Source organism: Sander vitreus, chromosome 12 (genome assembly GCF_031162955.1).
Source record: "Sander vitreus isolate 19-12246 chromosome 12, sanVit1, whole genome shotgun sequence".
In the NCBI taxonomy this organism is placed as follows: domain Eukaryota; kingdom Metazoa; phylum Chordata; class Actinopteri; order Perciformes; family Percidae; genus Sander; species Sander vitreus.
The window spans coordinates 5,398,803-5,420,740 of NC_135866.1; the positions used below are offsets into that span (position 1 = coordinate 5,398,803).

General features: G+C 42.3%; 1 protein-coding gene across 2 annotated transcripts in view; it reads left to right on the forward strand.

Annotated features, from left to right (window-relative positions):
* Positions 1-21,701, forward strand: part of cadm3 (cell adhesion molecule 3) — a 93,674-nt gene extending 71,973 nt beyond the window's left edge. The window contains exons 6-11 of one of the 2 annotated variants that reach the window (XM_078264115.1): positions 7,219-7,389; positions 8,006-8,096; positions 13,804-13,976; positions 15,565-15,585; positions 17,879-18,004; positions 21,432-21,700. In XM_078264115.1, the coding sequence (XP_078120241.1) occupies positions 7,219-7,389; positions 8,006-8,096; positions 13,804-13,976; positions 15,565-15,585; positions 17,879-18,004; positions 21,432-21,550 (701 nt within the window). In that variant the 3' untranslated portion in view covers positions 21,551-21,700. Of the gene's footprint in view, positions 1-7,218; positions 7,390-8,005; positions 8,097-13,803; positions 13,977-15,564; positions 15,586-17,878; positions 18,005-21,431 lie in introns of both variants that reach the window. The other variant, XM_078264116.1, reaches the window with a different exon arrangement.
* The last annotated feature ends 237 nt before the right edge of the window (positions 21,702-21,938 follow it).

Consider the following 21,938-nt stretch of genomic DNA (forward strand, 5'->3'; position numbering starts at 1 on the left):
TGTTTATGTTTCAAGAACTTCCTTTGCTCAGGAGACCATTATGAATTCAGTGTTTTTCCTGCATAGAGGAATTTTTGGCGCACCCCAAAGAGGTTTGAGCCAGCCCCAAAGGAAAATCACCAGCACCAAAATAATAAGAATTGAGAATAAAAATAGCAATCTAAAGCCTCTTTAAATGTATTTAAGAGCAATTTACCAAACAACCGTTAAACCAGCAGAACATAAACTTGAATATGAGAGCTAATCTCAGTTTTATCTCCAGAGTCAGGCTGTACTGGACTCTCCCGGTGATTTATTTAAATATTAATATTATCTTTTTAACCAGTTTTGTTAATTGGGGTTTCATTTACTCAAGCATAATATACATTTTTGTTTATCAAATTGTCAGAAATAACAGGAAAATGCATAGATTTCTGTCAAATAATGTAACACAGACTCATTGCCTTTACTGTACCAAAGGCCTATTCTGAATCAGGAAAAACCCTGGAATTTAAGTAGTACACTGCTTTATTTTTTTCGTAATGTCACACAGTTGAATCTGCATTAAAAGCACTGGCAGACTCATTCCTTTCATTATGAAAACATTTTACATCTCATTATGCAGTCCTTCCAGAAAAACGCGATTATGCGATCGCATAATTCAATGCATAATCAGCCAAAGTCCGTAAATATAAAACAAAAAACATAAATTGCCGATTTCCGCGCAAAATATGCGGTGCTCGCATGATTTAATAATCCCTGCATTTTCGTTGCAAAAAAGTCACATATATCTTAGCAGAAAGTTTAAAAATGTTGCGTTTACTTCACACAAGAGCAGCCATTTTCCCCTGTTGCCATGGGAACGTTATGAAGTGACGTAATTACGCAGCGTGAACATCATCGAAGAGCTGCAAACCCCGCGATGAAGCCACGATGGAACCGCAGTTTTTGCAAGTTCCCGCAATTTCATCGCATATAATTGCATAAATATCCCGCATATTCCATCGCATTTCTTAAAAAAACGTGCCGCATAATCAAGGATTTTTGCCCGCAACAATCACAAAAAAACTCCGCCTTTTTCTGGAAGGACCGATTTTGAGAAATGATTTTGGTTCCATCCACTAATCGATTAAGTTTCAGCTCTAATTTCAGAAAGTGAGGTCACAAGCACACTTCTCCAAAGGCCTAAACAGGCTGGTCGCAGTGATTGCTGCATCCAGTTGTTTGATTTTCCTAACGTGATTATTTTATGGTGGATTGTATGATTGAGGGTTGAAGCAGCAGCAGTACCAGCACCTCCTTTACATCGCAGCACCACCTTGGGGGAAGTTAGTCTCAAAAATGTGCCGGTTGCCCTCCTTTTTTATTCTCCGAACAGGAGTTTTAATAAAAAGTACGAGCATCCCATTACATTTTTAGCAGGTGCTGGAGTATTGTCAGGCCTAAATATTGAAGAAGGAGGACGCCACGCATACTTCCAATAATGCTGGAAATATACAGCAACAATAATATAAAATATTAAGAATAATATACAAATAAAATATAGAAATATTCTAAATAGCACAAATCCTTCATAACACAAATGTGAAGACACCCTTAAGATAATCTAATTATTACACATAGCTGAGTTCTGATCAGTCCCCTCCCACCCCCACATCCCCCCCACCTCCATGGCCGCCACCACCGAAGCTTTGAAAATTCGCTGTTGATTAGTACTGAAGCTTCAAAGCACAAAAAAATTGTATTCGGGACAGCCCTAAAGCATACAGTATCTATGCTTCTCTGCGAATATGTCTTGTATTTGACAAATGAATGGTTGAGTGCTCAGTTTCCTTTATATTTCACACTGAACAACTGTCACTTCTCACACCTTTATCCTTATCTCTACACCGTCAGCTCTACATCATATTTCTTTTGCATGGTCTGCTTGTAGAGACCCAGCCTGTTCAGCGTTCTATATTTTGCACAGCAATTAAACCTCCAATTACTGATTTGTTGGCCACTTGGGAGCAGCGGAAAACAAGCTGCTACCAACATTGACATATTATCACCTATAAAGTTGATTAGGCTACATTATACAAGCGAGTTACAATACATGCATTCAACCCCAAAAATGTATACAGTATGTCGAACGTGGTGCAGGAGCAAATATTTGCTTATTTAGATATCCAGCAGATACTGAGCAATATTATGATTCATTTGGAGTTGTGTTTGTGTCCAATATTTGTGTCCACAGCTCTGTTTTGGTCTCCACTAACTCCTCAGGTAAATACTGTATGTAGCTCTTGAACTGCTAAATGCTCCACCATGTTCATCAGCGAACTGTGCCTGTCTGCAGTTTGGTTTTGGATGGGTGGTGTACAGTTGGTTTATCAAACCGGAAATATCGGACCTGGAAATTAGGCTACAGTATGAGAATGTTGAGAGTGAAACAAAACAGTAAGGCTGCAGGCCTGAAAACTAAAATAAAGAGCTGCAAGACACCGAGAAGCTCCGTAGCAGCAAGGGGAGCTGTAGTGATACTTCTCTGTTGCTTCATCACTAGGATTGATCCCTTTCCCTGTTAATATAGTCTCACATTGCCAGACCTATCTCCACAGCGCTGTGGAGTAAGGTCTAGCTACACCACAGATGCATTCTGGGATAGGAGGAAAAAAAACTGGGTTGTTTGCATTTCTTTAAACCAATCACAATCCTCGTGGGCGGCGCTAAGCTCTGAACGCAGCGATGGTGGCTCTGCTAAATAGTCTCAGGAAGGAACTTGTGTTGGTGGAACATTTGCACCCCGCAAAAGAAAACGCCACAGACAATATTAAATGAAGTTAACTGTTCACACAATACAGTAACGTGAGCTATTTAAATTATCTGGATACATGGTTGAACCTCAATTGCTCTTACCAGTGTATCACCGTGTGTACTTCGTCCACAGCAATCCCACCAAAACGTCCCTGTTAGAGAGGAAATGCTGTAAACATATTCTTTGTAAATCTTTACAATCATTCCCAGAAAGAACCAAGCAGGCCTGCCTTGTTGCACGATCCAAATTTTCTTCAAAACTTTCTATTTTCAGCATGTAGCTTGCTAGCTCGAAGTTTGTCGTTTCCTGAAGCAAACAGAGTTTGAGAACAGCAACACACAGATAGTGGAAGGTGAGGGGCATGTCAAGCAATAATCCTGGAAATGTACTTCTGTTGATCCAGACTACCGTTAATACAACAATGATTATAGTTTACTTTAAATACAGTTTAAGAGGCAGTTCCTCCTTACTTTTTCTCACTTCATTTTATTTGTCCAGGTTATGACATGACTCTAAGATGTCTGGCTCTAAAATACAATGTTGGTAAATAGAATTGTGGTGCTCACAGCATTGAAAAATGACTTTAATGATTTGAAAAAAAATCCAACAGTAACCTCTGTTTCCAGAAACAACATTCTGGTTACTCTGGGTAATGCACAAAACACACTCGGAACAGCATTCATTGGAACTACTTTCTAACAAATAACTTTCCCTAGTATGAATACCTCTTTACAGCCTGTTCTGTGGATAATGCAGAGTAAGACACCAGGATGTGTGGAAAATTCACTTTTTCCTGCTGTGTGCAGCACAATTGCACACAATTAAAATAAACAACTCCATTTCCAAATTCAACTCCATTTTATATGGGTGGAGACAGGAATATCAAAGAGGAACATCTCAAAACCAGGACAAAAAGAAAAAAAGGACCTGTATGGCTAAAGATATGTATTTTTCTTCTTTTATTCAGTTGAACAGGCCCTTTAAAAGGAAGGGTCTGTTAGTTTGAACCTAATCCAGTGTAACACAACCTGTTACTGCTTCCCAGTCCGATACGCTTGTGCTCCGCTTGCAGCTGACTTGCAAATCAACCCTGATTATCTAATAATAAACTGAGGAAATGTGAATTATGAGTAAATGTGCGTCACTGCTGTCTTGGGGAAAAAACACTTAATCTGACTGAATCTTATTTTTTTCCTTTATGAATGTGTTGAGTCAGTTCCATGACCCCTTGGGCCTGAAAAACGTATTAAGACTCGTATGATTTCGGAAAAATACTGTACACAGGAGTCATTGCGTAAATATACGGGATTTTTTCAGTCCCAGTTCTGGTTTTGGAGATCCATGGTTTTTAATAAAGGCTATATACTGTCTGTGTTTGTGTGTGCACTGAGAGGGAGAGAGAGAATAGAGAGTGAGGCAGACGGTGACGAAAAGACTCCTCTGAGTGGCGTAGGATTATTGAAATGCACCTGGAAAGTAAACTAATTTTCTCCACGGGTCAGAGAACTGGTTATGGTAATAAAAAGAGAGATGTCATTAGATTCAGTGGTATTTGAAGAGTTCTCTGGGGGGGGGGGAGGAGGAAGAAGAGGGGTCTGTGATAGCTGTGTGTTTGAGAGCAGACAGAGAGGAAAAAGTGTGTGTTTTCCAATCTTCTCCCCTACCACTATCTCTGCCGCCTCTGTGTATATGTTATTCATAATCTTGACCTACATGTGCCCATGCTTGTGTGTGTGTGTGTGTGTGTGTGTGTGTGTGTGTGTGTGTGTGTGTGTGTGTGTGTGTGTGTGTGTGTGTGTGTGTGTGTGTGTGTGTGTGTGTGCGTGCAAAAGAAGGCGATAAGGTTCTGGTCCACTTTCCAAGATTCACCAACCACTTTCACGGTCTGACCACCCAGTTTTATATTTTTTTCTTACAATAGGGTGCAATCTCTGGGTGACAGTCTTCCCCGTGTTTATTCTTTCATACTTTGTCTAACTCTAGTGCTACTGCACAGACCCACCTGCACCCGCTTTTTCTTTTTATCCTGCGCAGACTGGAATAAAAAGGGAAACAACATCAAATGGAAATGTCTCTATATGAAAATCTGAGCATATTTTAATACTTTACACTTACCCCATAAAAACAGACCTGTTTTATCACTCTAAATAACAAACTATGGTTGCAACAGATTGCAGTTACAGTAAGATGCTTTAGATTATTTTTATTTACCAAAATAAAAGTCTCTTTCTGGGTTAAGTTGCATCTGCATCCTCATTGATGGAAATGCAAGCTGTTTATTCCTAAGCAACAGCGAGCGAGTGAGTCCAAGAAAGCTGGACTTAGCAACATTAGATTTTTGGCCTCTCTCATCCCTTTGGTGTCCTTGAGCACGACACATCACAGACTGGCCTGGTTAGTAAACATGAGCAGGCTGTGTGCAGTTCACTGATGTTACATTACAGGAGTTCTCGCTACTGAAGGAAACTGACATTTTCATTTCCCTCTGACTGCCATTTGGAGCTACCAAGATGCAACATAGACTTTTGCAGCTTTGAGGATGCCATGAAGTAGCTTTGAGATTTCAATTTTCTTTACGTTTTTCCTCATGAACAAGGATGTTGTAGCAGGATGTAAGACTGAAAGGATTTGATAGCCTACTGTATGTTACCATGAAAAACTGTTGTTACATAGGATGGAGTTGTTATATATCCCCTTTTAGAAGTACAGAAATTAAAGTAAATCACAGCACTTGGAACTTCATCATTGATTCATCTCAAGATTACCTTTTTGATTAATAGCTTAGGCTATAAGATATCAAAAAGAGAGCAATATGCACAAGATGGTGTCTTCAAATGATTTCTTTTTTCTGACCAACCCAAAGATATTCGATGTACAACGATATACAACAGATGACTTGGGTAACCTTAGCTTACTGGCTGGTAGCATGCAGCTAATAACACAGGGTAACGTTAGCTTACTGGCTGGTAGCATGCAGGTAAAGACCCAGGGTAATGTTAGCTTACCGGCTGGTAGCATGCAGCTAAAGACACAGGGTAAGGTTAGCCTCAGGCTGGTAGCATGCAGCTAATGACACAGGGTAACTTACTTAGCTTACTGGTAGCCGCAGCTACGACACCATGGCCACTGCCGGAGTCAGACATGACGGAGAAACAACAGAACAAAAAATTCCTCCTGCTTCCCTGAAGTCACCGGTGTGGCAACATTTTGCCTTCCCCTTGAGTGAGTTATGGAAACAAACAACGAAAGTAAAGTATGTGGGCTCTCACGGACGTTAAGGTGTGTTCAGGTGCATCTCGGTAAACTAAAGGTGCTTTCAATTGCACTTCGTAAATTTTGAAAAACTCAAACTGTTGTTGTAAAGTACCCTTCTGCCATCTGGTGGCTCTTATTGTGGCATTGCTGTAACTGCTGAAAAGAAAGTTTAAATCCAATCGAATCGTGACCTTACAATCGAAAGTCAAATCAAATCGTGACAACCCTACTAATTAACTAACCGTTTCAACACTAAACTCATTTTTGTCAAACTGAGAGAAATACACAGCACATATGTTACTGCTGCTAGTCCTAGTTACCTTCAAGGCAAAGATAGACCTGCATGTTTTTATGATAGGAAGTTTTAGAGTTGTCCTAAAATCTCTGATGAAATTTTATTGGCTAAAACATGTGTATGCATCACTGGATGAGTCAGCAGGAAAAAAAAAGCGTATTTTAGTGAGAGAATAGTAGGGGTGGGAATCACCAGAGGCCTCCCGATATGATATCATCACGATACTTATGTCACAATATCATATTATTGCTATTTTAAACATATTGCAATATTCTGTGATATATTGCAATGTCTTACCTTTTTTTAACTTCAAATTGTTCCCAATTTCAAATTATTTCCCCAAAAGTAAACTTTGTCTACATGTTTTATCTAAAAAGATAACCTCTCTGTTTGTTTATCTCACTTCAATTGTATTGCTGCAAAATGGGATTGTCAAGGAGACAAACTCAAACACATATATAAAATATATAAAAGATCGATACCTGGCATCTGTGTATCGATACAGTATTGTCACGGAAAATATCGCGATACTAAGCTGTATCGATTTTTCCCCCCTCCCCTAGAGAATAGGTGTGATATTGCTCTAGAAATATGAGGAAATGCATTGTTAGACATACAGTATATGTGGCATATACTGATAGATAGCAGAATAAAACACCCAGAGGCGCAAGGCAGCTGCACTGAAAATGCATTTTTCATTGAAACGGAACAAATGGGGGCATTGCAGTTATGTACAGTTTTACAAAATGAAACCAACACATCCTAATTACATGGAAAGAACCTTTTTTAGTGCCTTAGTGTGGGTGTGTGGTATTTCTGTATCTGTGTTGTACTAGTGTTGTTCCTTCCTCTTGACTGTCCCCTTCCCCCCTCTTGTCCTTCTTCGCCTCAGGACGTCCAAACGTGGTGGAGTCCGTTCCAGACGATCCGACATACAACGTGAGCAGCGAGCTCACCCTGGAGGTGAGCCGCAGTGACGACAAGGCCCTCATCACCTGTGCCGTCGACCATCCCTCTCTCGCTCCGGGGGACAAGAGGAGCGAGCACGCTCTGCGAGTGTTGTGTGAGTCAACTGAGAAAATGGGGAGGAGTGTGGGGGGGGTACAGAGGATACTGGGTAAAGAGAGAGGGAGAGTAGAGGACAGACAGATGTGAGACGGAAATGCAAAATGCAACTTTGAACTGCTGTCTTTTTTTTTTTTTTTTCTATTTCTGCCTTGCTCTTCTCATTTATTAGGCAGCAGAAGCACATTTTCTTCCTTTTCAGTTTGATCTCTGCTCCAATCATTTCACATTAGCTGCCTGTAATAATGACCACCCAGGAATGTAACCTTCCTCTGCTGGTGCACTTGCCCAGAGTTGAGTCACTGTGGATTAGAAGAGCAGGTTATCATCCAAATGAAACTATAAATGGATCCACGTCGGAGTCTGTGTCGGTGCTGCCACCCTGTGGGCGAGACAGCGGAACTGCATCGCAGAGGGAAAGTGATGTCGTTGTGTAAGGGGTTATGTCATTGTGGGAGGCAGAGAGATGGGGACGCCTACAGGATGCAGATGGGAGTAGATTTGAGACGGGGATGAGACTGTTTGCGTGTCCGTACGGTTATGAGTCCTGTGTTATGTAACTACACTCTGTGTGTGTTTGTGTGTGTGTCTGTGTGTTTGTTTTCCATTTACAGATTCCCCTGACGTGCGGATCACGCCTGAGAGCAATCTGCCTAGAGAGGGGGAGAAGTTTTATCTTCAGTGTATGGGCAACGGCAACCCCGAGTAAGACACGCACACACACACACACACACACACACACACACACACACACACACATATTTCATTGACACCATATCTGTCTGTGTGTATGTAAACACACAAACACATTTTCTCTGATTTCAACACAGTCTAGACACCACACGCATTTTACCGACGTAAGAGGACTTTATAGTACATTTTGTATGCCAGCGCCACAGCAGCACAGGAGTGTTTCATGTGGCATATCTGTATGAACCTTGCAAATGTAATTCTCAACTGAGCTTCAGTAACGTGCTTCCTGCTTGTTTACTGCAGATTGTCCAACAAATCTACGACAGGTGTCTACTTATATATGACACCTCCATGATGAAGGTATGGTTAGGTTTAGGCAACTAACTAACCACCTAACTACTTGGTTAAGGTTAGGGAAAGATAGTGGTCATGGTTAGAAGAATCCGCCGTTGACTGTTGGTGGGAGACGCCACTGTGTTTGGTGTCAAGATCAGACACTTTAAAAAAAATGCTATAACATAAAGCTACTCCCATCTTTACCTTTTCGCAGTACCACAAGAGTTCGGTAATTTGAATATTGGAACATTCATTACAATTGTGAGGTGAGGATGAGGACAGTTTCGGATGGCCACTTAATTCAGGGTTTATGTACTGTCTTTCATCTAGTGCTTGTAGCCTTTTTATCGTCTCTTCTCAGCCAGTGCTAATGTCCTCTCTCACCTCAATGACTTGAAATAGGCGTGAGTTCTTAATATTATTATTATGTCCAGTAAATCTCCCAATAGATGATCATTTATATCAAGCCAATGCTTCCTCTATCATAGGAATCACTTCTCTTTTTCTCTAAAGCATGTGCTGATGGAAGCCCTGAATCTTATAAACAGGGCCGGGTGCTGCTGTCCTTGCCCCATTCAAAGCTTTCACCCCTGCTCATGGAGAGGCAATAGATTTTAGAGGCAACTAAGACCAGCATATAAAAATACAGACATATGTATCCAAAAAACAACTACATTTAGTTTCTGAAAAGTTGACAAATAACACGACAGGTCCGCAATCCAATCAATAAAAATACACACACACACACACACACACACACACACACACACACACACACAGGATTCACACAAGAAGCAGCACTGACAGTCTGCACACACTTGTAAGCAATCCCACACTAACATGTTTAATATCTCACACCTTCTCGTGCAAGTACTCACTTGCTCAAACAAGACACGTACATAAACACACACACATGGGCACAGTTAGCGAAACACATCTGCTTGTACAAGCTCTCCCGTGTTCACTGATACAGTGTGTACACAACATTTGTGGCGCTCACAGACAGAAACAAACTACAAACCCCCGTCCTAAATCCTGCCCACACAAATAATTTTTTCCCCTGGCCTTTCTGCATTATAGATGAACCTTCAGCCAACCAGCCCTATTGATCCACTCTCCTGCCCTCCTTGCCTCCCTCCATCCCGCCATCATCGGGTATCTCTCCGCTGCCGTGTCACTCACGGCTCGTTCACTCACGGCTCGTTCACTCCTCTTCGTCTTGTCACGATGCCTCGTTGACCTCCTCCTCCGCCTCCTCCTCTCCCCGTCCTTTCCTATAACTCTCCTCTATCTCTCCTCACACCTTTCCCCCCTAAACCCCCCCTCCTTCTCCCCTCTCTCCCACTGTCAGCTCATCACAGGAGTGGCTGGGAATAAGACTAGCCAGTTAGTTTGATTGGCAGGTGGAACAGATAGGGGGCGGGAAAGTAGGAGGTGGCTGTCATCGCATGAACGTGCTTTAACGCACAGCAGCGGAGTCGATTAAATTATAGATGGGAAAAAAGCGAGGCGTGCACAGAGTGCTGCGGTCAGGGGTTCAATTCCCACGGGGACCACCTAAGCTAGACATCTATTTACTGTATTTGTGATATAATTAGACACTGGAGAAAACATCCACTAAAGTATGTATGTTCTATATAGGATATATTCATGTTCTATGGTAATAAAGGGTTCTATTTAGTTTAAATGGCCCTGACAATGCAAGGCTTCAGGGTTCAGATCCTGCTGGGATCACGATACACAGAGAGGCTTTAGATACAATAAAGTGTACGCAAGAGTGGCAGAGGCTGTACGTAAAAAAACAAGGCTATAGAGAAACTGTGAGATCGCTGTAAAAAATGACAGGGGAAGGAGGGGTAGCGAGGAAAAGAAAACAAGCCGACAGGAGAGGGAGAGGTGAAAACGGAGAAATGCGTGGGCGGAGAGGAGACAGAAAGATTTGGTGACAAGCAGCAAATGACGAAGACAGAGAGAGGGAGAGCAAACAAGAGAAAGCGCTGTGTGTGTGTGTGTGTGTGTGTGTGTGTGTGTGTGTGTGTGTGTGTGTGTGTGTGTGTGTGTGTGTGTGTGTGCGTGCGTGCACTAGAGAGGGCGACACCGGGGGAGCGTGCTCAGCTGTGTGCACCGCCGCTTGTGGATGAGCTAGTGTCCAATCAAATCAGATACAGCTTGACCCCGCAGCTGTCAGTCAAAACCCAATCACCACGACAACACCTTTCCTTCGACACACCCAGCCACTCAGATCCCTCTCCTCCCCCCTCGGGCTGCCCCCCCCAATCAAACTCAACGAACGTCACACTGTATTCCATGATACACACTTTTCTCTTTCCGTGGTCACATCCTGTCAGCTTCAAAAGAATAACTTACCATATCAAATTCCATACTGTGTTTCCTTGACGCCCGGCAAAAAGAGCTTTCCAACAGCAGAGAAAGGAATTTGTGCTTTACCTTCTTTTTTATATTTCACAACTATTCGATCAGCATGGCCCAGGAGTGCTTGCATCACATTTCTGAGCTTGGAGTTATTTAACCAAGACTGTTTACCGAACACATTTACAGCTAAAAAGCCTTGCATAACTTTAAGCTATTGCGTATGTACTTCTTTATGTGTGCACGGTCATGGCCACAGTTGGAAAACAGCAGGTGACATGTAACAGGATTACAGTAATCTGTAACCTGTAAAAGAATAGGGCCGGCAATATTCTACAGTATATTTCTCTTATTGTTAATAAATCCCATGAAAAGACCAAGACCAGTATTGTATTAGTAACAAGTATTGCCTGTGTAGCCAAAGTCTGATATAGTTTATTATGTTATAGTTCACAGCATTGCACTCAGTGACCTGTTCCTTGTCACAAACCTTTATTCTGAGTCATATCCACTCACGCTGTCCTGCTGCCGTAAATACTCCCTAGTGCACCAAATGTGTATTAATCCGCAGCTGATAATAGTCCCCCTACAAATGCACTATTTACTCCTGTTTGAGTGACCTTTGCTAGTGCCCAGCTGCTTTGAGAAATGACTTTGCTTTATTTGTAAATTAAACTGCATATTTGTAACACATCTTTAAACCGACTATAATTTATGTTTTTGGCCACAGAGGTGCAGCACAATATGTTGTAAACTACACATTTTATCACCTTATAAAGTTGAGTTAGCAAAGAGTGGCTTATTTACAAATCAAGCAGACGCAGAGCAACATTAGCATTCATTTGCTTACTTTTAGCTTCTTTTTTTTTTCGTTTCATAGGGAAGCCGCAGACTTTGTCTTTCTGTTGTTTGGGGCTGGGCAGGGAGTGACAGTGGGTTGATCAGGAAAACAGCTGCCTGATTTGTTTTGAAACTACGCTGATGAGAGCTGACTGAATCAAAAAAGTTGGACTGTGGACTGTAAAACCAAAAAACTCTCTCTCTCTCTCTCTCTCTCTCTCTCTCTGTCTGTCTGCTGATTAGTCATTTCATCCATTGTTATTTTTTTTTCATAAATAATAGATTAGAGCAGCTTTAAACATATGTCCATCTTCTGTAGGAACCAATGGGCTTGGGACTGAGTGGCACAGACAGCGTAGTCAGAAAGTCATGGCAGGTTGACTAATGTGTAGATTTGTTCAACATAAGAACAACATAAAAATAACACCAGGTTTATCCTTTAATAATCTCTAACTGTACAACTACTGATCAGACAACAGATACTTTTTGTACTTTTAAGTGATGGATTACAGAGATTTTAGACATTAACATAATTTTAGCACATTTTACATGAATAATTTAGCAAAAGCACCCAATAGCACATTCTTTACAGGGATAATGATTATAGCTGTGAGAGGGAGGGATACGCAGAACCAAAGTACCCATAATTGCGTTAAAGAATGTCTTCAAGCATATCATGACTTGTGTGCAGTGTTTATTAATGCATGCATGCTAATTGAAAAGTTTCCACCAAAGCACAGCTCGTAGCCAAGAATAAAACACAGATTTTAGACATGCATGGTGGGAATTATCAGCGTGGTCTGACCAATCGCCTTTCTGCACTTAAACTAAGTACTTGCTGTATAACAGTGATTGACTTTTGAGCATTATGTGCAATAACACTACGCGATTTACAGCCTTGTAAATGTGAAGTTAATTGATCAGTTAATTGCACATTATATAGCATTTGGAGGCAGTGTAATACAACAGCTGAATCCATTTTACTGCAGGTAACCAGCCGATGTAGCCAAACATGGTCAGGACACGCTTGTTTCAAATACTTCATGGATGAATATTCATTTGCCTCAGGACAGCTGGAGCTCTCGTTGGGATTTACATTCCTAAAATGACATATATTCAAAACTTGAAGCTTTCGAATAAGTCCACAGTCTCCCAAGTGTTTGCTCAGCAGCAGGTGTCAAGGGAGAAGACCGTTTCTCATTAGCTTTCAGTCAGTTTGAGAATTTTGCCCAGCAGCAGCAGATATAATTGTAGGTTTTTGCCTTTTTTAGAAACATCCAACTAGATTTTTAAATATTGTTCTAAAGGAGCTGGATCTAGGAGATGTATTCTTCCTGCCTTTAACAGTTACTGCACAAATAACCACCTGGACTGAATTTACAGATTGCACCTTTAGGTGTCACTGAGTTTTTTTTTTTTCCTTCACATTTCCAAGAGCGTTTAATCAGTCCGACCCATACAGGTCTGTCCCCGCTTCAGTCTCCCCCGTCATTGTAATTACTGTACAGCGCTTAAGGAATCGTACATTTACATAATTGATTCTTTTATCAAGACACGTCTCGCTATCTCTCTCTCATACACGATCTGTTATGCAGAATGGATTTTTTTTTTTTTTTAACGCTGGCTGATTTGAAATGCTGATCTTTGTTCTGTTGTCTTCTTCTCCATCCATCTCTTTTAATCGCTTTCCTTCTTCAAGCTGTGGCACTCCTCCAAACCCCTCTTTCCATTATTTCCTTCATCACTCCTTTTTTCACTTTCACCATCTGCAGCAACAACTGCCCCCCCCCCTCTTTTCATCGTTCATTCTCTCCTTCTCCCTCTGTCCCTTCTCTATTTTCTCGCTGTAATATCCATCTCTTTCTCTCACGCATTCTCACTTGCTCTCCTCCACTGCTTTTATCTTTTTCTTTTTCCGTCTTCATTCCACCCAGCCTCCCCTCTCCTCCAACCATTTCGCCTCTTTCCATCTCTACTTCGCCCTTGATCGTTTCATCTTTTCTCTTTGTCCTGCAGCACTTGTCACAGCGCCCTTCTCCTCTCATCACTTCAACCCCCTTTTGATTTTTACTTTTAGTTACTCTACTTTTTGGTGTGGAAAATGTGCGGAGCACACAGTTCACAACTCAGGACTCTCATTCTTTGTGTTTCTTTCTCTCTCCTGTTTCAACAGGCCCACCTCTTACAGGTGGGAGAAGAAGGATGGAGAGCTCCCCCCACTGGCCAAAGCCGACGGTGCTTTCTTGCGCTTCGAGATGCTCAACAAATCCGATAATGGCGTCTACCTCTGCGAAGCCAACAACGGCATAGGAGACAGCCTGGGGGAGTACACACTGCTGGTGCAAGGTAATAAGGAAAAGTTTAAAAAAAAAATAATTGGGAAAAGGAAAACAGTCAGAAATGGGATGTGTTGTGGGAAAGAGGGAGACTGATGTAGAGAAAGAGTTGGGATGTCTTCTTCTTTTACTTTTTTCTTCATCACGTTTCTTTATTTCTGTCATTTGTTGTGGCTTTTTGCCTGTACTTCTTCCACCGTTTTTGTCTTCTGATTTTCTTTCGTTTCTTTCCTCCTGTTTTTCTTTGTTGTTTTATTTTATTTTTTTCTCATCCAACCGCGCCACCATGACCGACACCACCGCCTACCATCCAACCGCTTTCGCTCGTTCTTTCGCTTCTTTTCCTTTCGCTTTGATGTGTCCCATTCGTTTGATTCCATGGCCATTTTTGCGCTTTGCTTGCTCATTCCCACTCCTCCTCCTGCGCTTCATCTTCCTCCTCGTCCTCTTCGTCCTCCTCCCTCTCAAGGCCTCATGGACCCAGACTTCCCCAGACACCACCTTATCCTTCCTTGGCTCTCCATCCTCTCCATCCTCCTCCCTCCCACCCTCCTCTCCCACTGATGTCTTCTCTGGCTCCGGCTCTGATCCCACTTACTCCTACTCCTACCCTTCTCTCCTCGCCTCCACCTCCTCCCCCGAGCCTTCCCCAGACTCCTCATCTTCGCCAGACTCCTCACCTTCCCCCACCCCCTCCGCGGCTGACGTGTTGACCACCGTCTCTGAATTCTCCACCACCACCCTCTCCAACGCCCTCTTCCCCGACCTGCCGCTCTCTCCCTCCTCCTCCCTGACTCCCCCTCCCTCCTTCACCCGGACTCCTCCTCCCTCCTCCGCAAGCATCGCTCCTTCCACTGCCAACCCCTCCCCCGCCTCCTCCCTCACTCCCTCAGTTTCCGTCCGGCTGAACGGAGTTTACACTTTCACAGGTAAAACCATCTGAGCTACACACTTGCACACACACACACATACACACGCACACACACGCACACACACACACACACACACACACACACACACACACACACACACACACACACACACTTGCAAACAAGAGAGCCACAAGAAGCTTAGTAATGGAGTGGAAAAACAAACACCATTCAAGTTACTTCTTTGCTATTTCTTTTTTTTTTCTCCTAAATACACAAACTGTGCTTGCATTGTGGAGCAGTCAAGGATACTGGGAGCTGTTTTAACATGCACACACACACACACACACACACACACACACACACACACACACACACACACATACACACACACATACTCAAAGCAGTCAAGGATACTGGGAGTTTGTTTTACATGCACACACATGCAAACACTATAGGCTACTGAAAGCTGACAGCAAGACAAGAATTGAAGAAACACAATGAAGGAAATAATGGCATTCGTGTGGCCCTTTCACAGCTGTGTCATGTTTTTTTTTTCTTGTTTTCCTCTTTCCTTCTATTGATAATCCCTAACCCCACCCCGAACCCTCCAACACACACTCCTCCACTCATCTAACCAACCAACCATCCATCCATCCATCCATCCATCCATCCATCCATTCATCAATCTAATCATCCAACAATCCATCTACTCATCCACTTGAGAAGATGCTGCAGACAACATTGCAGGTATAACTTTTCCACCAGTCATCTGTCGTTCTGACTCTCTGTCGTTCTAACTTTTTCGTCCACCTGTCTGTCTGTCTGTCCATCTGTAGGTCTGACTGTCTGTAGCTCTGTCTGTTTTTGCCTGTCTGTCACTCTGGAATAAAAACCCAGTCTGGGGACACTTTGAACCTTAGAGTGGAGCGATGAATAGTTCATACTCTTGCCCACATACGGCTTTGTTGTTGCCCATACATGCACAGACACAGGTTCAAAGCTCTCTCACAGACACACACACACACACACACACACACACACACACACACACACACACACACACTCATGCAACACATATTGACTCACACTAGGCACTAACATCTATCTCACAAAGATACGCACAAGCATGACCTCTTAAGTGGTACAAGTTCCACTTTCTCTGTGTGGGTTTCTCTATGTGTGTGTATTTTTTCTCTGTGTGTGTGTGTGTGTGTGTGTGTGTGTGTGTGTGTGTGTTTGTGTGTGTGTATCTGTGTGTTGGGGGTGGGGTGGGGGGTTGTTCTCGAGGTGTTCTTGGGTCTTGTCTGCTTTCCTTTGATGCTGACAGCAGGATTTATGGGCTCATTCCCAGTCTCGCCTCGTCAGCATGCCCCTCTCACCTCTGCGCTGGCCAGCCAGAGTGTGTGTTCCACTTTCTGTGTGTGTGTGTCATTCTGACTGGTGCTCAAGTCTCCTCTCCCCCGTCTTCTCCCTGTTCTCTATCGTCGGCTGGCCTCTGGCTGGCTGTTGTCACACCCCTTCACTTCCCTAACTGGCTGAAATGTGACTTTTTTGGCCGTGAATTGGCCGTTCCCCCCATCATTTGGCGTCCCAGCTGGTTCCTTTTTTTCTTTTTTTTACTTTCAGTTTTGTCAGTTTTTATATTTCTGGTGGTGAGTGGCTGTTGCTGTGCCTCTATCTCTCGTTCCTGTTCTCTGATTGAATGTACTGTATATGTTAGCTAGCTGTTTCCTCCTTTGAATGGTTGAATTCCTGCCCTCCACATTGGTTTGACCCCTCAAACATTCACCGAGTGCAAGCCAGTCTTTCCAACACCATTTCCTTTTTATTCCTCCATTATCTGTTGTTGTTTTTTTATCTGTGTTATGCTTTTTGGTATAAGAAGTGCTGCTTTCGATCTGAGTGACTTTCAAAATGACTGTCTGTCTGATCCGGTCTGAAAAGTCAGGCGAAATAAATGATGTATCAAATTATTTCTGCGCAGATTGCTTTCTTCTCTGAGGGGCAAGTAGCTAAAGTGGCTGAAGCAAAGCAATCTCTGCTGTTGGGTGAAAATGCATAAAGTAAAGGACAGTGTACTATTTTGGGAGCACAATGCCAAAATGATCTACTGTAACAAATACAATTTAAATATTTTAAATACATCTTAAGCATGCCCTTTGTGCTCACTAGGCACAATTAAGTAGATTTAATGTGACACAAACCTTCTTGTCTGAAATATACTAGAGGATACTTTTTTCTCATTTTGAGCATAATGTACATGTATTTAAGTACATATTGGGTACATTGAGTACATTGGGTCATGAACTCTGACTGTGAACGAACCAAATTCCCACATTCCCTGGTTGGTAATCCAGCCTTGGATTCCTCAATTCCTTCTTAATCCATAGAAGAGCATAATATCCTTCAGTTAAAGTGAAAAGATAGAAATCACCAACGCTGAAGGGGCAAGGATTTCACCCTATAGCAGCAGCCTGTGTGCCCACAAGGTTATTATAAGTGATTGGGACTTGGTCTGCTCAATCCTGTTGCATGTTAGTCACGAACCATATTTAATGGAGGGTGACACAGTGGCCTCCTTTCTTTCGCCTGGCTTTTTGTCATATCCTTGTCTTTGTCTTCTGAAAGTTTACTGCTGTGCCTGGGTATTATATATTGACAAGTCTTCTCCGCTCCCCTGTTCTTTTCTTTTCTCTCTGTCACTCACCCCATTATTCTCTCTCTCTCTCTCTCTCTCTCTCTCTCTCTCTCTCTCTCTCCCTCTCACTCTATTTCTGCTGCCTTTCATCATCTGTCTCCCGTTTCCACCAATATTCATACGCCACCCCTCCCTCTCTGCTCTCAATCTCTGTCTCTCTATACCTCTCTCCCCTTATTTCTCACTCTCTCTACCTCATTTTCTGTTGCTCTTTGTCTCTTTGTTTCTCAACCAATCTCCCTTTCCCTCTCTCTCTCTCATTATGGCTACAATCTTATCTTTACTACATGGCTCCTCTCCTCTCCTCTCCTCTCCTCTCCATCCCACCACCCTCTCTTTAAGACCCAACAGCCATGTCGACGTCTTCGGGGGTGGACCACGCCGTGATCGGAGGGGTGGTTGCAGTAATCGTCTTCATCCTGCTCTGCCTCCTCATTGTCCTGGGCAGATACCTCATCAGACACAAAGGTCACCTGCTCACACAGACACACAAACACACACGGACACACGCATGCATGCATGCATTATGCATGAGCGCGCATAGAGATACACTTGCATAAATATGGAAACATGCGTACCAAGACTGGCTCTCGCAAACATGCATATGCATGCAAATGCAGGGACCCCCAAAAATGCAAATGCATTCATACCTAAATATGGCTTCTAAGCATAAACCCCACTTATTTTACTCTCAACGCAGGAAATGAATGAATAACAATAAGTGAATGTTTATTCATTGCCTTTTAATACATTTTGGTTCACACAACTTCCTGTGAGATTAGATGTCATATATTTTATATAGTCAAATATGGGGATTAAAAATGTGGTAGAAATGTAATTGCTTTCTGGCCGTTAGTTAGTTAGTTACTCTGTTGCTCATGTGCTCTGTGAGTGAGAGACAACAAAACAGTTTCTTTTTCTTTTTTCACACTTTCAGGTCTCAAAAACACTGTTTTTGCACATACACAAATAGGACAAAGCAAATTCAAATGTCTGAGCTCCTGCAGGGGACAGGTGAAGTTTAAATGGTACTAAGCCCATTTCAGCCCCCTAGGTGGCGCAGTTGATAAACGCTTGCCCAGCCTCCAGCTGCTCCAGAATATTGAGGACATTCGCTTGGTGGCCAGTGTTCACAGATGCAAGGTCTGTGAGGGATCATGTCTGTGTCGCTGCACTGCTGACTCCCTCTGGTTGGGTAATGCACCTGTGCACAGAAGGGTGGGGGGTGATAGTGTGAACAAGGGCGTGTAATCATATCATATGACCAAATACCTCGATGTCGATATTGCGACGATATTGTAAGGATGACAATTGGTGTTTTCACAAAATATTACACAATGAGATTTTAGATAAATAATCATCATGTGGATATAATGACTAAGTGGATAAAGGTAAAAGTAATAGAACAGCTAGAACAGTCTTGTTCTAGCTTGTTCTAAATTTCCAGATCTTGTATATTTAAAAACTTTGGAAATACTTTTTCGAGTTGTTAACAATTGCCTGTATTCATTTTTTTTTTTTTTTTTAATTAAGAGAAGGTAATTATAATTTAAGACGGTTCTCTATCTTTGAAACTGGTGAAGTGAGGACTCATGTCAAATTTTGATGTGTTTCTAGCCTGACAAGCCAGACCCACATCAAGATGTTGGGTCTGGGAACTCACCATTGACGGAGCTCAATCCGAGGGGCGGGATAAACGGTTGTCTTTTAAATTCCCTCTGCACGCAATAGGATAGCGCTACAACCAAAGAAGGTAGCAGAGCTAGTTGATAGATTAAACTGTTGCCGTATCCGGTCGACAAAACTCTGAACACATCTTCCTTTTTTAAGAATGACTTCAGTGCCGTTCTTTGTTCTTTAATCAAAGAAAATCTTAACTCCAAGTCTTCCAGAGTCGCGGCCAAAGCCGATTCGAAAGACCGCCGTTCGCCAGCAGCAGCAGCCATAAGCCCGCCCACCGACTCTATACACAATGTGATTGGCCTGGCTAGAGTTTGGTTTTTCCAGCTCGCAAGCCAACGGAGAGTTGCTAGACCCCCTGGCTGCAAATTACATTTGCTGCCGCTAGAGTGCATCTAGATTTCTAGGCTACTGTGTTTCAGTTTTGGGGGTTAAATTATGGAATGAACTTAATGATGAGTTGAAAGTAGAAGTAAAAGTCTCTGTTGAGTTTCAAAAAAGCTTTAAAATCTAAAATAATTAAGGGTTATCAAGTAATTTGATTAATATGTAAAATGACTAGGATTGTATTTAGTTTCATTTAGTTTTGTTGGATTTCTGGGTGATTCTATGGGTATTATAGGATAGGCAAAAATAAGCCTTGGCTTCAGCCTATTGTTTTTTTCGGCTAGCTACGGTGGCAAATTGTGGGAAATAATTGTTTCTTTCATGTATATTAACCAAAATAAAATTATTCATCATCATCATCATCATCTTGATCTTGTTAGTTCAGAAGATTACATCACTTCACTGTAATGCAGCCTTTAAAACCAGGAAAAGACAACACTTATGTCATATAAGGATATCCAAAATCTAAGACGATTTCTAGTCTTATATCACGATATTGATATAATATCGATATATTGCCCAGCCCAAGTGTGAAGCTCCTCATTGTCTGCTGAAAGCATCTGTTGTGTGTTTGCGGGCCAGCAGTGGAGTGAGCAATTACACTGACTGTAGTACATGAACATTGGTCATTGCCTGTCATTTCACTGGCATTATGTGAGAGCGAATGCAGATAGTTCTCACTACTGAAGCACAAGAGCAACAGATGAAACAACTCACAATATATGCACTTTTAATGCACAGTTTAATGGCAAAAAAGCTGGATGTCCAAAGTTTAAATCCCTCTAAAAGTAGGTTGACAAAATGAGCTCAACTCAAGTTCCACTAGCTAGCCTTTTCCAGACCTTTCAAAGACATTTCTCGGTCTTCATCAGCTCCTGTAATGGCGTTTTTATGGAAATGTGGTCACGTCTTAACAGGTATATGGGGAAGATAATAACCCCAACTCTGTACAAGGACGCTATCTGGCTTTTGTTTCCTTTTTGCCACCATTAATCATATCTTATGTATCAATGTTAAAGATGGAGCAGGCTAGCACTTTATTTGAAGGGCCACAGACATGATGAAGTAATATAAGTAATGTTTAGTTCATCATGATTACAGCACTCCAATTCAGTTTTTTAGCCTTAGACACTTTAACTACAGATTAACCAATGAAGAAGACATGAACATCGTCAATAAATCAGAGCTCATGTTGATTGAAATACCTTAATTGATGCATTAATTCACGTATTGTTCCTGCATTAAGTCGTGCATGAGATACTATTAATCCTTGTACATTACTGATTCAAGTACTACATGAATGAATTTGTGCTTTGTCATGCGTGAATTCATGATAATTCATGTACCCTTATTATAAAGTGTTACAAAACAGTGGTTATATGCAACCTAGATGTCGAAAAAAATTTTCACTTTTCAACTGAATTTAGCTTCAGTTTTTAACATAGACCTCTAGGTGTCCTTACTGACTTTTGCCTTAGCTCTGACCCATGATAACCAAACTAAAACTCCACATAAAACCTCTCCAAAGAAAAACACCTTTTTATTAGTTTGACTTTGTGTCTCACCTAAAGAAACCTTTACTACATAGTAATTCAACCACATTAAAGGCAAAAAAAAAAAAAAACAGTTCTCAAAAGCACCTGAGGTGATCATTTGGACATCATATTGGAACATCTTGCCACTCCACTGTTTATAACAGTCTCTGGACTTTTGTCATTTTACTGTTCCAGTGTTTGACTTTTACTGCCTCAGCAATCTTATTTCTCTCTCTCTCTCTTACCATCTCTGTCTCTTTTTTCTCTCTCTCTCTCTCTCTCTCCTTCCACAGGAACGTATCTGACCCACGAGGCCAAGGGCTCGGACGACGCCCCCGATGCAGACACGGCCATCATCAACGCAGAGGGAGGCCACTCCGGAGCAGAGGATAAGAAGGAGTACTTCATCTAGACAGAGGGGGCGGGAGCGGTGGAGGAAAGGAGGGAAAGCTGGAGGACGTGGATTAGAGGAGAGGGGAGGAGCGAAGGGGAAAGAAACCTCCATTTGTTTTCACGATGCTTCAGTTCTTCACTCGTTTGGAAGGGATGATGGGGGGGGGGGGGGGAGGGAAAGAACTGCGGGCGGCGGGATAAAGCGATGAGTTGAGCTTCGACTGGTACTACCCTCTTTGCATTGATACAGGGAAGTGAGATTTTTGCACTGACACATGGACGAACTGAAGTTACACACTCAAACACGCACGCACGCACACACACACACACACACACACACACACACACACACACACACACACACACACACACAGACACATATGTACATGAGTCAGTTTTGGGGAAAA